The 13416-nt window shown below is 41.7% G+C and overlaps 1 protein-coding gene across 4 annotated transcripts in view; it reads right to left on the bottom strand.

Moving 5' to 3' along the window:
• Positions 1 to 1506: 1506 nt before the first annotated feature.
• Positions 1507 to 13416, bottom strand: part of LOC131242966 (transcription initiation factor TFIID subunit 15-like) — a 38716-nt gene continuing 26806 nt past the window's right edge. For 2 of the 4 annotated variants that reach the window (XM_058241976.1, XM_058241978.1), the window contains exons 6-9: positions 4287 to 4368; positions 4076 to 4202; positions 2567 to 2822; positions 1507 to 1546 (exon numbers count right to left, since the gene is read on the bottom strand). In XM_058241976.1, the coding sequence (XP_058097959.1) occupies positions 1522 to 1546; positions 2567 to 2822; positions 4076 to 4202; positions 4287 to 4368 (490 nt within the window). In that variant the 3' untranslated portion in view covers positions 1507 to 1521. Of the gene's footprint in view, positions 1547 to 1884; positions 2823 to 4075; positions 4203 to 4286; positions 4369 to 13416 lie in introns of those variants that run through there. The other 2 variants (XM_058241980.1, XM_058241979.1) reach the window with 2 other exon arrangements.

The following is a 13416-nucleotide window of genomic DNA, read 5'->3' as shown; positions in this document are numbered from 1 at the left end:
AGATTCAGACTAATCACCTCATCAGATGGGCCACACATTAGGAATCAATGAAAAGCAGATGGTCAGATTCAACATAGAGGTGTGGCCCAACAAGTAGGTCGGTCAGCTTGATTTTTTAGAATGATGATCCTCATTGTCGGTCCCACCGTTTTCATGGTATGGATGTGCTACAAAGTAGCACGGTAATAGTAGAACCTGTATATGATCGGATCTCTTACAGATCACACGTATCCATCGGCTGTACTTCTCGCCGTTGACCGTTCATTCAATTTAACGGTCGACGTTGCAAGATCGCACCGACAGTATCCTTCGATTAGCTAACCAGTTCGTGTTGAAGTTGGACTATAGTAGTTTTTATTTCTGGCCGTTCGTTTTTTTTTTTAAAAAAAAAAATTATCTTTTTTTGGTTGAATGTTTCTCTTCCTGGCCGCACAACACTTCCTATATATCTCGCTTGTATTTAGGGAGGTAGACTCTGCGATCGTTTAGCACCGTTTAAAATTGCTTGTGGCTTTTTGAACGAAGATACGGCATGGTCCGTACGGCAATCCGACCGTCCAAATCGCTGAAGATTGTTAATGGATCGTAACCAAAAGATTGCACTGAGAAATAATATTAACGATCTGATTTTTTCCATTGAATTTCACCCCACCATTTTACATTTTAACCATCTATTTGATAGCATTAAATGGTTGGTTAGGATTATTTTATCAGTTTGATTTTAGATATAGGCTCCATTCATAACTTGGATGGTTTTGATAGCTGTACATCAGTGCCACATAAGGTGAAATGGGTCAACACCATGTTTTCAACGGTGCGAATGGAAGGAGCTGAAACATTGAATTAGGCACCATGTGGGCTGAGAGACGTCCGAACTTATTTGGGCTGAATTTAGAATGAGGCAGGACTTTGTGCATTTAACAGACAATATTGGAAAAGCTCAGGCCAGGTGGGCCGGTATACTTGACCTACAGTAGAAAACACACCAGAAATTTAATATTAGCCATTGAATTAAAAGGGAATGGCCCAGATTCAAAAGGTAAAAGTCTATTAAATTAATAAACTTTGACGGTTATTGCATCAGCCATCAATTGTATGCCCAACATTTGTACGGTCTGGGTTCACCGATCCCACAGCCAAGCATCATCTAGAGCTGCTACTGACCATGACCTGTTAGTAGCTGTTAATCAGACGCTGGAATTAATCAACTGTACCATGAGACATAGATAGCATATCCCACCATTTGGATGGTCCAGATTCACCAAATAAAAGCTCAACCAGGTTTGAGACCACCAGCATCATGCACAGGTCAATACCTTCAGGCCTGTTTGGGTGCAACTTCAAGAACAGCTCAGAGATTAACTCATTTTTTAAGTGGCAACCAAACAGATATTAAAACAGAGTAAATAAAAACTATCAACAAGCGACCATTAATTAAAACTTAAAATCATTCAATCAATCTGAACTTTGGAGGATGACCTATCTGCAGTGGATGTTGGAATTTGGACGGTTTAATTTGAGTTATGCCACTTTTATTTCTGAGTGCCTGTATATCAAGCATCACACCCTGTTAGAGTATCCAATAACACCACTTCCCACAAACCATACATTTGCAAGTACATATCCTGAAAATATACAAAGGCCTCACACTTATTTTTGTTGGGGCAGCGCCCAACCTTTCAGTGACCCAGAACATTTGTTCACAGCCACAATCATGGCAGATGATGATGCCAAAAAGTTCTTCCCCACCAGATCTTAGCCTCTTGATAATTAGTCCGCCAATGGACGATTCAAAGGAATTTATATCTAATGGTCCATATGCACTAGCAAATATCTGCTGATCTTACCAATCAGGCTTACTGAAAGACGTGGCCGACTCCTTGAGAAAGAAAAAGGCGGTGAATCACCAAGTTCACTTGTTCATTTCTAACCCCTTCCAGACCACACTTCAAATCTAGAACACAATCTAAAGAAAAGAGCAGATTTAGGGATCAAAAGTCACAAGCTTTACCTAATGAAGAGGAACCATTAGATCCTTGACCTGGAGTATGCAGTCTAATTGGGTTTCTGGTTCATACAAGATAGGCCAATTTTGTAATGATCCCGACCATTGGTCTGATGGGGCCTGCACAGATGTGCCTATGTCCCGAAAATCTTCAAGATTGGAACAACATAGCCCCCAATCCTGTGATGTTTCTCAGTTGAATGTTGATAGTTGCTCTCTCCTTGTTCATCTACTGGCTGGTGAGAATCAGAGAGGGTAGGATTGTCATACCAAGGATATTCTTGTGGCATGGTCATCCACAGTGGGTCCCAACAGACAAATGGCCTTGATTACTAACCATGGGCAGCGGTACAAACTGCAGATCCAAGTAAACTGGGCATATCATCCAGTTAGAGGATCCTAATTTTCCCACAGGAATACTTCCTTTCATGAATCCAAATACAATACCGGAAAACCAAAAGTACACCATAAAGCACTAGTTCAGACCCACTTCTCCCGAATGACCAGAAACTCTCTCAAACCATCGAAAACTTGAATTGCGAAGGGGGAATTTGGTATTACCACTCTCGACGGCGGTCACGCTCCCTCCCATGTTCTCGGCCTCTGTCATGATCGTACTCTTGGTCTCTATCTCGATCTCTATCTCTATCTCTCCCTCTTTCTTTCTCACGGTCCCTATCCCTTTCTCTGCTCCGGCTCCGGTGCCTTTCTCCCTTATGCATGTACCCATCTCGTTCCCAGTTCTTGCTACTCTCCCTCTCACCATGGTCCCGTCCTCTGTCTTTGCTTCTTTCTCTACCATCTCTCTCCGTCATACCTACAAAAATAACCATTAAAAGCATTCAACATTGGACCAGCTTGCTGAAAATTAGCAGACATGGGCAATCTACACAATTTGCCATTTTATCGTCCCCCATTCCACTTATAAAGCTTCAACAGTTTTGCCCAGCCACATTTCCAGGCCAATCCATGCTGCTGACCCATGCACGAGGTTCAAGTTGTACATCTGGTGGGGCCCACCATGTAGACAACCTGGTCCAAAATAAGCAGGTCAATCATCATGTGGGTTATATATGCACGTTGAATGAAGACAGCTAACCTTTCTTTCAGCTGTCCACATTCCACATGGTGTGGCCCACCTGACGATTATTGAACCAGCCTATTTTTTGGTACATGCTGGCGTCCACCTGATGCACATCCTGGACCTTTAAACATGCCATGGTGGCATGTGGCCACACGTAGATGGGCTGTGATCCATAGGCCTGTTGGCTCAGGTAAACTATATTAGTAGTTCTGTTCTATGACTTGACCATTCATGAATTAATATGCATACAAGTGGCAACAATGGATGCACATGCTATGTAGCCACTGTACAAGTTGCATACATGTACCTTTAATCAAAACCGTTTAAATTGTGGGCCCACTGTAGATCTGCCATGGGCCCAACGTCAGGTCAGTGGCTGTCATATGGAGGGTTAAAAGAAGTGGTCAACCCTCCAAATTCAACAAACAAATGTCCATTAATTAGAGGTAAGGATTGTCCACTCAATCCAATTTTGGTGCTAGGCCCCATCTACAATAGGGCACTGTGATTCAGACAGGTTTAGATTGACCTACGTGTCACACCATGGGAACAGTGGCTGTGTACCATTTGTATAGAGATGGTCGTTCTGAAAGCATATGGAGTGACTCTGTCTACATAACGTATATGTTTCAAAATCATTGCATCCATGTGAATGTGTCAACATGTCATGTTTCCAGGGTCATGATGCATGACAAATACAAGTGTCATGCCTAAGTTGTTTCACACCGGTACATGCGTCATGCCTAAGCTATCCATTTTTTTTATTTTTATTTTTTAAAGGCATCATGCCTAAGCTATCCATTTTTATTTTTATTTTTTAAAGGCGTCATGCCTAAGTTGTTTCACATCAGTGCAAGCATCATGTTATTTAGCTTTGAACAAAGCCGAAAAATAGCACCCAACAACAGCAATACATGGAAATCAACCTTTCAAGAATATTATTATTTTGAGGAAAATGCAGTTTTCTCAAGAGATTGATACAATACCTAGCTCCTCAACCTCCCATCCTGCACGCCCGGAGCCTGGAAGTATCTGGCCAGATTCCACTTGCTGCATTTTGGCACGGAATTTCTTCTTGAGATTGCCAAACTCGTCGTACATCTCCCCATCATCCTGAAATTGAAGCAGACAGATCTTAAATACTACAATCTAACTTACACCATTTTTTTTTTAATAGAGGAGAAAAGAGGCTCTTACTTCTTCAGCTTCCCGCCGCCGTCTTCTTGTTTCCTCTATTTCTTCTTCGTCGAGTTCTTTGTAACCCCCAGCACGGCCTCCTCTGATGCACAAGAAAGTAACATAAATGTATGCCTTGGCTAAAATAAACTGGACAGCAGATTTTATTTCATTCACTCTTCACAAAGCCAAAAATGAGGCCCGAAAATTACTCAATTGAAGAAGGACAACGAAAGGACTTGATATTTGACCTCTAAAAAAGTTAGTCCCACCCCTATAAGGGTATTTTGGCCATTACAGAGGTTGTCAGGACACATGAAGATATGATGGGGGCATCATGCGCACACGCGCATGCACACCACCCCCCTACGCATGTACGTACGTAGAAGGAGGGCCCCACCATCGATCTGGATTGATGACGACGTCCAGAGAGGACCTCCTAGCTAGAAGACGAAGTTTTAGTTTAAAAGGGTGGGCCCGATAGTCCAGAAAAGCCCATCATGGGATCTCATGATCGTGGTCCACTCGTCGAATTGATCTCATATTTTAGGTTTTGCTTATTGTTATTATTTAGAACATCATGAACGCTTTAGATTTCTTTGCTTAGTTTTTTATTTTAATTTACTTCACCACCAAGTAATAGGTTGCACACATGGTGCGAGTTTTGGGGGTATGGGATTTTTCCTATAAATAGGCACCCCTTGTAGTTCTTTTCATTCATTGAAGCTTAATAAAAATTCCTACTTTATTTTTCTGCTCTCTTAGTGAGTTGTGGAAGAATTCAAAAGTGGGTGCGAAGCCCTCCCTTTTCGAAGGGCTAACTACCTTGGTGCGAAGCTACATCTATCCCCATCCGCCTCTACCCTCTTCCATCCATATCTCTCATCTTCTATCATCATTATTGTTTTGAATTTCTCAGTTTTTGCAGCTATTCATCCTCCTACAGCCAGTTTCTAGAATCTAGACCTGTAGGAGAGCTGAAACTTCGGTGAAACAATACGCCTTGACCTTACGTCGGATCGTTGTCAAACTTGGAGGGATTGGAGGTCTCCCCTAGCCGACCAAGGCCTATGTGTCACTTTGGGGAGGCGGGCTTCCATCACACGTGCGGCCAACCCCCACCCGTGCACGTGCGTCAGCCCTGGGCCACCATCTGCACGCAGGAGCTTTCTCCGGGTCAGGTTTTCTTCTGGTTTTCCTCTTTTCATTTCTATTTCCTAAACCCTAGCCTTAGTTTGCATTAGCCCTAATTTATTTGCCCATTTTTTCACCCTAGGGTTCCTTGAATTGAAATTGGGGAATCCCTTAGATTAGGGACTAATTCTTATGCATGTATGGTTGATTTCTATTTCCCTTTGACATCGTTTAGCTTATAATTTTTATTGGTCCAGCCCTAGCCTTTGTCGGCCTGGACCCGCATAGATTCTCCTTTCATTGAATGTTTGGACTATCATGTGGGATGTGGAATTTGTATAATTGTTTCTGAATTGGTATGATCTAAGCCTGAATTCTTGCACATCATACTTGAATTTCATGTCCTGCATCAAGAGAGCTTGGCATGACCCCACCAAAATGGCCCTATAGGGGGTGGACATATCAATTTTAGGTGGTGGAAAACATCCCACCAGAAAATTACAAACAGTAATTCAAGAACTCTATGATACTCTACCCGAGGATATGCTTGAACCATATACTCAGTTTATTGTTTTGTACATGATGGAACACGTACGATCATGTCGGGTAAGCAACAACCACTTCATCACAGTACTGACTGACAGGCTAATGGGTCACACTTTGGCTAATTATCCTAAAAGAGACTCCTGAGAACCAGAAGTATTGTGGGAATGGTCTCATCATGACATCATAAGATGTCCCGCCTGAATGAATTTGTTGGTAGAAGATATGTTACAAAAGGTGAACAAAACGAGTAGCAAGGAAGTGAAAAGGAAAAAGACACTTCCCAAATGGAAAGCAAAGCTACCACTGATGGTATATGTAGTGCAAGTGAGTACCAAGATCATATTCTGCCGTTCATCCTTCACCCCATTCCTCTATTTGTTCCCTTCAAGGGTGCCAACAAGCAACAACTAGCTTCAAAGCTTATTTCTATATAGTCAAATGCACTAGCACTTTAATTTATAGTCATTTTGGAGCTGGGTGAAAAGGATTTATGTACAATCGTGCTAGTGTCTTTGGCTTTTATAGATAGTCACAAGCGTTTTGAAGCAAGCTACCCATGATTTAGTGATCCAAACCATTGATTTGCAGGGTCTTTCTTTTTTGTTGGAGGATTGCAGGGTCCTATAGGACCTAGAAAAGATAATAATTTTCAATCCTGAAACCAAAGAATGAAGAAAACTTCAAGAGAGAATCTATGAGTGGAAAAGAGATACTCAGAGAGCTCTATCCTTCCAAGAGATATAATTCGAGCAAAAAAGGAAATTGAAAGACAATGGGATATTCAATGGAGGGAGTGTGATCTTTGCTGGAAGCTGAAGAATGCATTCGATCCGGTGACAAAATCTTTCTTGAAGGTCCTCATGGCAACAGCACAATCGTTGCGGAATGTGTTGCAATCAAAGAAAATCAATGGAATATGGAATATTTGGAGCATCCAACTCCGGCTAATCATAATCAAGATCGAAGCCATTCGGGAAATCGGAGAAGAAGCTACTCACCTCCCAGAAATACACTTCACTCTCACAACTGGGATGAAACTGTAGCCGATAATCTCCAGAGCCGAAGGGAGAATCCCCTCTCACCATTTACACAGAGAACATAGGCACATCCTAGGACAAGCCCCATCAAAGGTGACGAAGCAAACCAAGGACGGATGGACTATAGTCTCAAAGAGAAGATCATCAGCATCAACGAAAAGACAACCGGTTTCAAGGTATGCAAATTTCCCCACCCTCAGTCTCCAATATCCCAAAGGATTGGGACGAGCACACGATTTCTCACATCTTTAGCAAAGTAGGGAAAATCATGGAGATTATCATTCCTGGAAGACGGGACTCGGGAGAAAAAAAAAAGGAGTTTTGCAGTTGTTAGAACAAGTGTTTTAAATAGAGAATAGCATGTAGCGTAGAGTTCATGCCTGTGAAGCGTGAGGCGTAAGCTACATAGAGTGTAGCGTAAGCCGATGTTTTAAATATCGACGATATTGGCCAATATATCCCACGATATATCTTGTATCCCACCTATGCGATACGAAACTCACAATTAGTGCGATATATCTCACATGTTAGATCTAGTGAGCATTTTTTATTTTCGATCTTTTTTTTTTTTTTTTTCTATAAATCATGTTAAATCAGTATCAAATTGTTACGAGATTTAGAGGAGATGGGCTGAGTTGCGAAAAATTGAAAGAAAATAAAATAAAATCAAAATTTCCCACTGTCTAGCAGATCGGTTGCAATCCTTGTGTCCAAACATAAAATCAAACATACATGTAACCTAATCTAGTGATTCTTCTTTTGCTTTTGGGAAGAAGAGCAAGCCGGAAATTTCCTGCATTTCAGGAGTAGGAGAGATTTTCTTCAAAATTGAAGCTTAGGTGGAGATGTCTAGAGATACGCCTATTGAATCCACTCCCTCTTCATGCAAGAAGCTCGGAAATCATGGAGGCTCATCTTCCTCCAAGCAAATCCGAGAAGAAGGAACATGGCTACTTTAGTGCTCCGGCAGACTACTGGCACTCCCCAAGAATCCTCAAGAAGAGTACGTGGCATTTCCAACTCTTCGCCACGACAATCAAGAACGGGACCGAATTGCCTTGACTTTCGTGTTTGGGTCCCAAACCACCATTCTCAATCTCCACGCCCCGATCTCTATGCTCAGGACCCATCAACCAAACTAAACTCTAGAGTGGATACTCGAGATGGTCTAATGGGTACACTGGTGCAAGACCCGACTCCTTTGGGTCACATCTCCAGTGAACCAAACCCGCCAAATCCTCTTACGAACTCGGCCCCGATCCTACAAAATGAGGACCGACTCAAGCCTTTCGAGCCAAGTCCCCCTGTCCAAAGTTGTCTTGATATAAACACATGTTCATCGAGAACGATGACTCTTTCGTCGATGAGCCACATGTCAAAGGAAGAATCAATCCTGCATATCTTGAGCATGCTCCTCGAGATAATGAAGTAACGTGCATTAATCTCAATGCAGTGAGAAAGCCTATCTCATTTACACGTAGCCTGTCTCTTAGCTCCTTGTATGATTCTGAATCATACGTCAGCAAGGGAGATTTGGATGATCTCAGCGTCGATTTGCACGAGTCTCAACGTCTTCTTTCCTCCACTGACAACAACGTGGCCTCTTCTCCAGGAGACACGTTCTCCCCTAGCCTTTTCAATCAGTTCTTGAAACAGGTGAGGCTCCTTTCTTGGAGCCATGTGGTTTCCAGCATTCATTACCATTCCTTTCAATTTATTCGATCATCAATGCCCTTCCCTCCTCCCACCTCCTTGTTTCACCACGTGTCCTCTCAGAAGCTAACCCAATTTCCATCCCAATCCCTCTTTGCAATTCTCCTTTCTCAGGGCTCTATTCCCCCTCCCTATCTCACCACCTACATCTCGATCCTACCACTGGCACAATGTCGTACGAAACTCCGTTGGATACCCGTCCTCTTTCCCCTCTTTCATCAGGATCGGCTATGGTTCCTTTCCAAACAAAGGAGTGATGGCTAACTCACATCCCCACTCCCACTTTAATAATTCTCTCTTGGATGTTGTTCACTTACAAATTGTTTCTAGTTCCCATGCCCTAGCTTAATTCCCTCAACTCCCAAGTGGCCCACAAGCAATTGCTCTGTTCTAGCTAATTGCAAAGACCCTCAGAAAATCAAAGAGGCCCACATGGAGTTTGGCCATTCTATTAGGATGTCCTTTGGAGATAAGGAGGAAGATTACATTGCCCTATACCATTTTATCGAAGATTGAGAAGCTCGAGCAGCCCTGGCAATTAGAAGATCTCCCAAATCGACTCAGGGAAGATGAGAGATGAGAGTTAGCCAACCTTGAAACTACAATCAATTACGAGGAATGCTCAAGTTCCAGATCCTCGAAAAAAGGAAGAAAGGGTAGTTCAGGTACCCAATGAAAATTATCTCTTGGAATGTTTGAGGTCTCGGATATGCAAGGAAGAGATCAAAACTCAAAGACATGCTCCAAAAATAAAAAGCTTAGATAATAGTCATCCAAGAGACATCTTCAGACAGTTAGGAAATCTAATCTCGATAACATCTGGGGAATTAGGCACAGGGACTGGATCTTTCTAGGGGCAAATGGTTCAGCAGGTGCTATTCTAGTTGCCTAGAGCCTCTGCACCAAAGACGACTCTTTAATAGGTAACTCTTCTGTCTCTACAGTACGTACTCGTCTCTGTAGTCCATAAAGATAACTCCTCTAGTTTCAAATGGGTTTTCTCTACCATTTATGGACCTGGCAGGGTTTTCCTTAGGCACACTCTTTGGGACAACCTCAATGCCTTTAGTCTCAAGTGGTCCTTTCCGTGGTGCCTCGAGGGAGATTTCAATGTTATTAGGTTTTCCTACGAAAAATCGAACTGGGGGCCAATAATAAAGTGTATAAAATCTTTTTCGAAATGGGTTGGTGCCACTAACCTTATTGACCTTCCTCTTCTAGATGTTAGATTCACCTGGACCAATGGTCAATCCCCACTATCTTGAATCACTTAGATTCTTAGTTTCCCCGGTTTGGATGGATGTTTTTCATGTTGTCTTCCAAAGGGGATTGCCTAGACCGGTTTCCAATCACTATCCCATCCTTCTGGATTTGGTGGAAGATAGTTGGGGTCCTAAAACTTTCATATTCGAACTTTCCTGGGTTAAAGGATTATCTAATCTTATTTCCTCGAGGTGGTCCTCCATTTCTGGCAATCATGGCTTTGTCCTCAGTCTCAAGCTTCACCTTCTTAAAACCCAATTAATCGAGTGGAGGGAGACTCGAGACAATCACGAGATCATTGCCTCAAATGCGCTTTCTGCTATCTAGTTGCTTGACGTGCAGGAAGAAGTGGGGCCCCTCTCTGAGGAAGAATCCAGCCAAAGATAGAACCATAGATCTGTGTAAGCTACTGCTTCTATCTAAATTGAAATCAAATGGAGACAGAGATCCATATTTGTTTGGCTAAAAGAGGGGGACAAAAATACGTGCTATTTCACGCCATAGCCAGTGCTAGATCAAGGTCCAACAAGATAAACTCCGTGAGTATTAACAAGAGGTAGGGACATGACCATACAATGTCCCACTTCTCTTCCCTTCACATTGTGGAATGTTGGTCTAGACTGAGATTGGACAATCTTCAATTTCAATCAGATCTCTACTGAGGAGGCTTCTTCCATTGAAGCCCCATTCTCTAAGGAAGAAATTAAATAGGCCGTCTTCTCTCTTAGTAGAGGCAAATCATTGGGGCCGAACAGCTTTCCTCTAGCATTCTTTCACTCTTTCTACAATTAGGTTAAACAAGAGATTATTGACTTCATTGATGATTTCTTTTCTTCGGGTTCCATTTCCAGGGCAATGGGAGTAACCTTCATAAGCTCTTATCCCCAAAATGGAAGGTGTGACTAACCTCAAAGATTTCAAACCTATCAGCCTTATGGGTGCCCCTTACAAAATCCTAGCCAAGGTTGTCTTCTAGACCGAGACTAGTACTCTTTAAGGTAATCTTTGAGGCTTAATGGACCTTCTTAGCTAATAGACAAATCTTTGATTGTGCTCTTATAGCCCACGAATGTATTGATTCCCACCACAAAGAGGGTCTTGAAGGTTTAGTTTGTAAATTGGACATCGAAAAGGCATTTGACCATGTTGATTACATTCTGGGTCACCTCGGTTTTGGCACGAAGTGGAGAAGTTGGATTCATCGTGTTTGCCCTTTGCCCATTTCTCCATCTTAATCAATGGATTGTTGAAAGGCTTCTTTCGATCCTCCAGAGGAATCATGCAAGGAGACCCTCTTTCCCCTCTACTTTTTGTTATTGTAGTTAAAGGCCATAGCTGAATGATGTTCAGAGGTGAGTTGATAGGCTTATCCAAATTCAATGGATTTGGTCTTCTTCAAGCCCTTCTATTTCACATATCCAGTATGCTGACGATACTTTAATTGTTTTGCAAAGCCTCTATCATAGCTGTGACTAATCTGAGGAAAATTCTTCGTCGTTTTGATACTATTTATGGGCTTAAAATTAACATTTTTAAAAGTGAAATGCTTGGTATCAACATTCCACCACACTCTCTATCCAACTTTGCTAAGGTGTTAGGATACAAACTTAGGCCTTTCTGATGGGGACATAAGAGGACCCACTCGAGCATACAAGAGGCGGAGGTGACCACCGACATCAGCGCAACCCTCTCTGTGGATGGGAAACAAGTTCTCGATGGGGCCCATCAGACCACTATGAAGACCCCACAAGCATCAAACATGCATCGGGAATCCCACATTGGGATGATGCACATGGGCTGCTTACGAGACACTTTTAGTCATAGGTTTTTATTTTTCGTGTTGATCCGACCATTGGATCTTGTCGATCGGGCCACCAAATCTTCCAGATCTAGGCCCCTTGGACCCTGATCTTGCTTTATTTTTATTTATTTTTTGTTATTTTAGGATTTATTAGACAGTTAAGATTGCACTTAGGTGTTTTAGTGTACTTATTTTGGATTATGGGCCATAACAATTGAGTGGATGGCAATTTTGTAATTTTTGGTATTTTGTTATATACAAGCACGGGGGTACGCCCAACCCTAATAGTGTTTTAAGTAAAAGAAAACAAAAGACTTCTCTCTCTTGAGAAAAGCCATTCTTCATTTTCCTTTACACCCCCCCCCCCCCCCTCTGCTTGGTGGACTCCTCCAAAGTTCTCTTCTTCCTCTCTCTTCTCCAACAAGGTACACAACTCTCTTCACTTTTTTTCTTCTTCCTTTTTCTACAACTCCTCTAAAACTGAAACCCTTTTCATCCCACATCCTTTTTTAAACCTTTCCCAATCAAACCCATCAAAACCCAACCATCCATCGAACCCACATGCACGTTTGTACGTACCAGCCTTACGGACAGCCCTATCCCCTCGTTTTACATCTCATTCTCCTCACATTATCCTCTACACCCTTTTGTTAACCCTAGCATCAATCTTAAACCTAAAACCATAATTCCCAATTTCCTAAAACTCTAAATCCCTAAGTCCCAAAATCCCAAAATCCTCAATTCCTGATTCCCAAAACCTCCTTCAAGTCAGAGGGCAAATTCTCACAATAGACAGTCTTCAAAGCAGAGGCATGATTTTACCAATGTTTCAAATAGCATTCATACTGTAGTGGTAGCGTACGCTACATAGTGTACTAAATAGCATAAATCCCCTGTAGCGTACACTACAGGGGTCATAGCATATGCTCCAACTACATAGCGTGTAGCATATGTAGCGTACGCTGCCATGTATTTTTTATTATTTTATTTGTTTATTTTTTTACATTTTCGTTGTATCTAATGTTGAGGTATGTGACACTTGTATTATACTTAATACTTTTAACTTGTGGGATTTTTATTTCTTTTCATACTTGCGACTTGTGGTTTCAATATTAAAGTGGTTTGCTTAGAAAGTTGTTGGTGTGATAATTATTTGATTTTGTTTATATATGTTGATTGGTTTTTGATAAATGATAATCAATAACTTTTTTGAACATAATTATACTTGAAAAAATGAATCATCTTTTAGGTATTTTATATTTTTTACCTTTTTTCTTACTATTTATCATATTTTTCCTATTTTTTAAATTAAAAAATAGAAGTATTGTGTAGCTTACGCAACACACTACAGAGGGTTGAGTGCTACACAACACACTGACGCTATTTAAAACACTGGATTTTACCAAACGTTTGTTGCCTTTGTTTGGGGAATGAGGAAACAATTAATTACTTGTTCCTTCACTGCCCTTTTGTCTTTGAAATTTGGGCTTCCATTTGTGTGCCAAATTCTAAGTTCCATGGGTCATGCCTAGCTCAATTACTGATTTCCTTTTCTGTTGGCATGGAGTTGGAGGGGAAAAATCCTTTAAAGCTATTTGGAGATTGGTCGTCCTTGCTTCTCTTTGGGAAATCTGGAGAGAGAGGAACAAGGGACGGC

This window comes from Magnolia sinica, chromosome 4 (assembly GCF_029962835.1).
Source record: "Magnolia sinica isolate HGM2019 chromosome 4, MsV1, whole genome shotgun sequence".
Lineage (NCBI taxonomy): Eukaryota > Viridiplantae > Streptophyta > Magnoliopsida > Magnoliales > Magnoliaceae > Magnolia > Magnolia sinica.
This window is presented reverse-complemented; position numbering and strand designations above follow the sequence as displayed.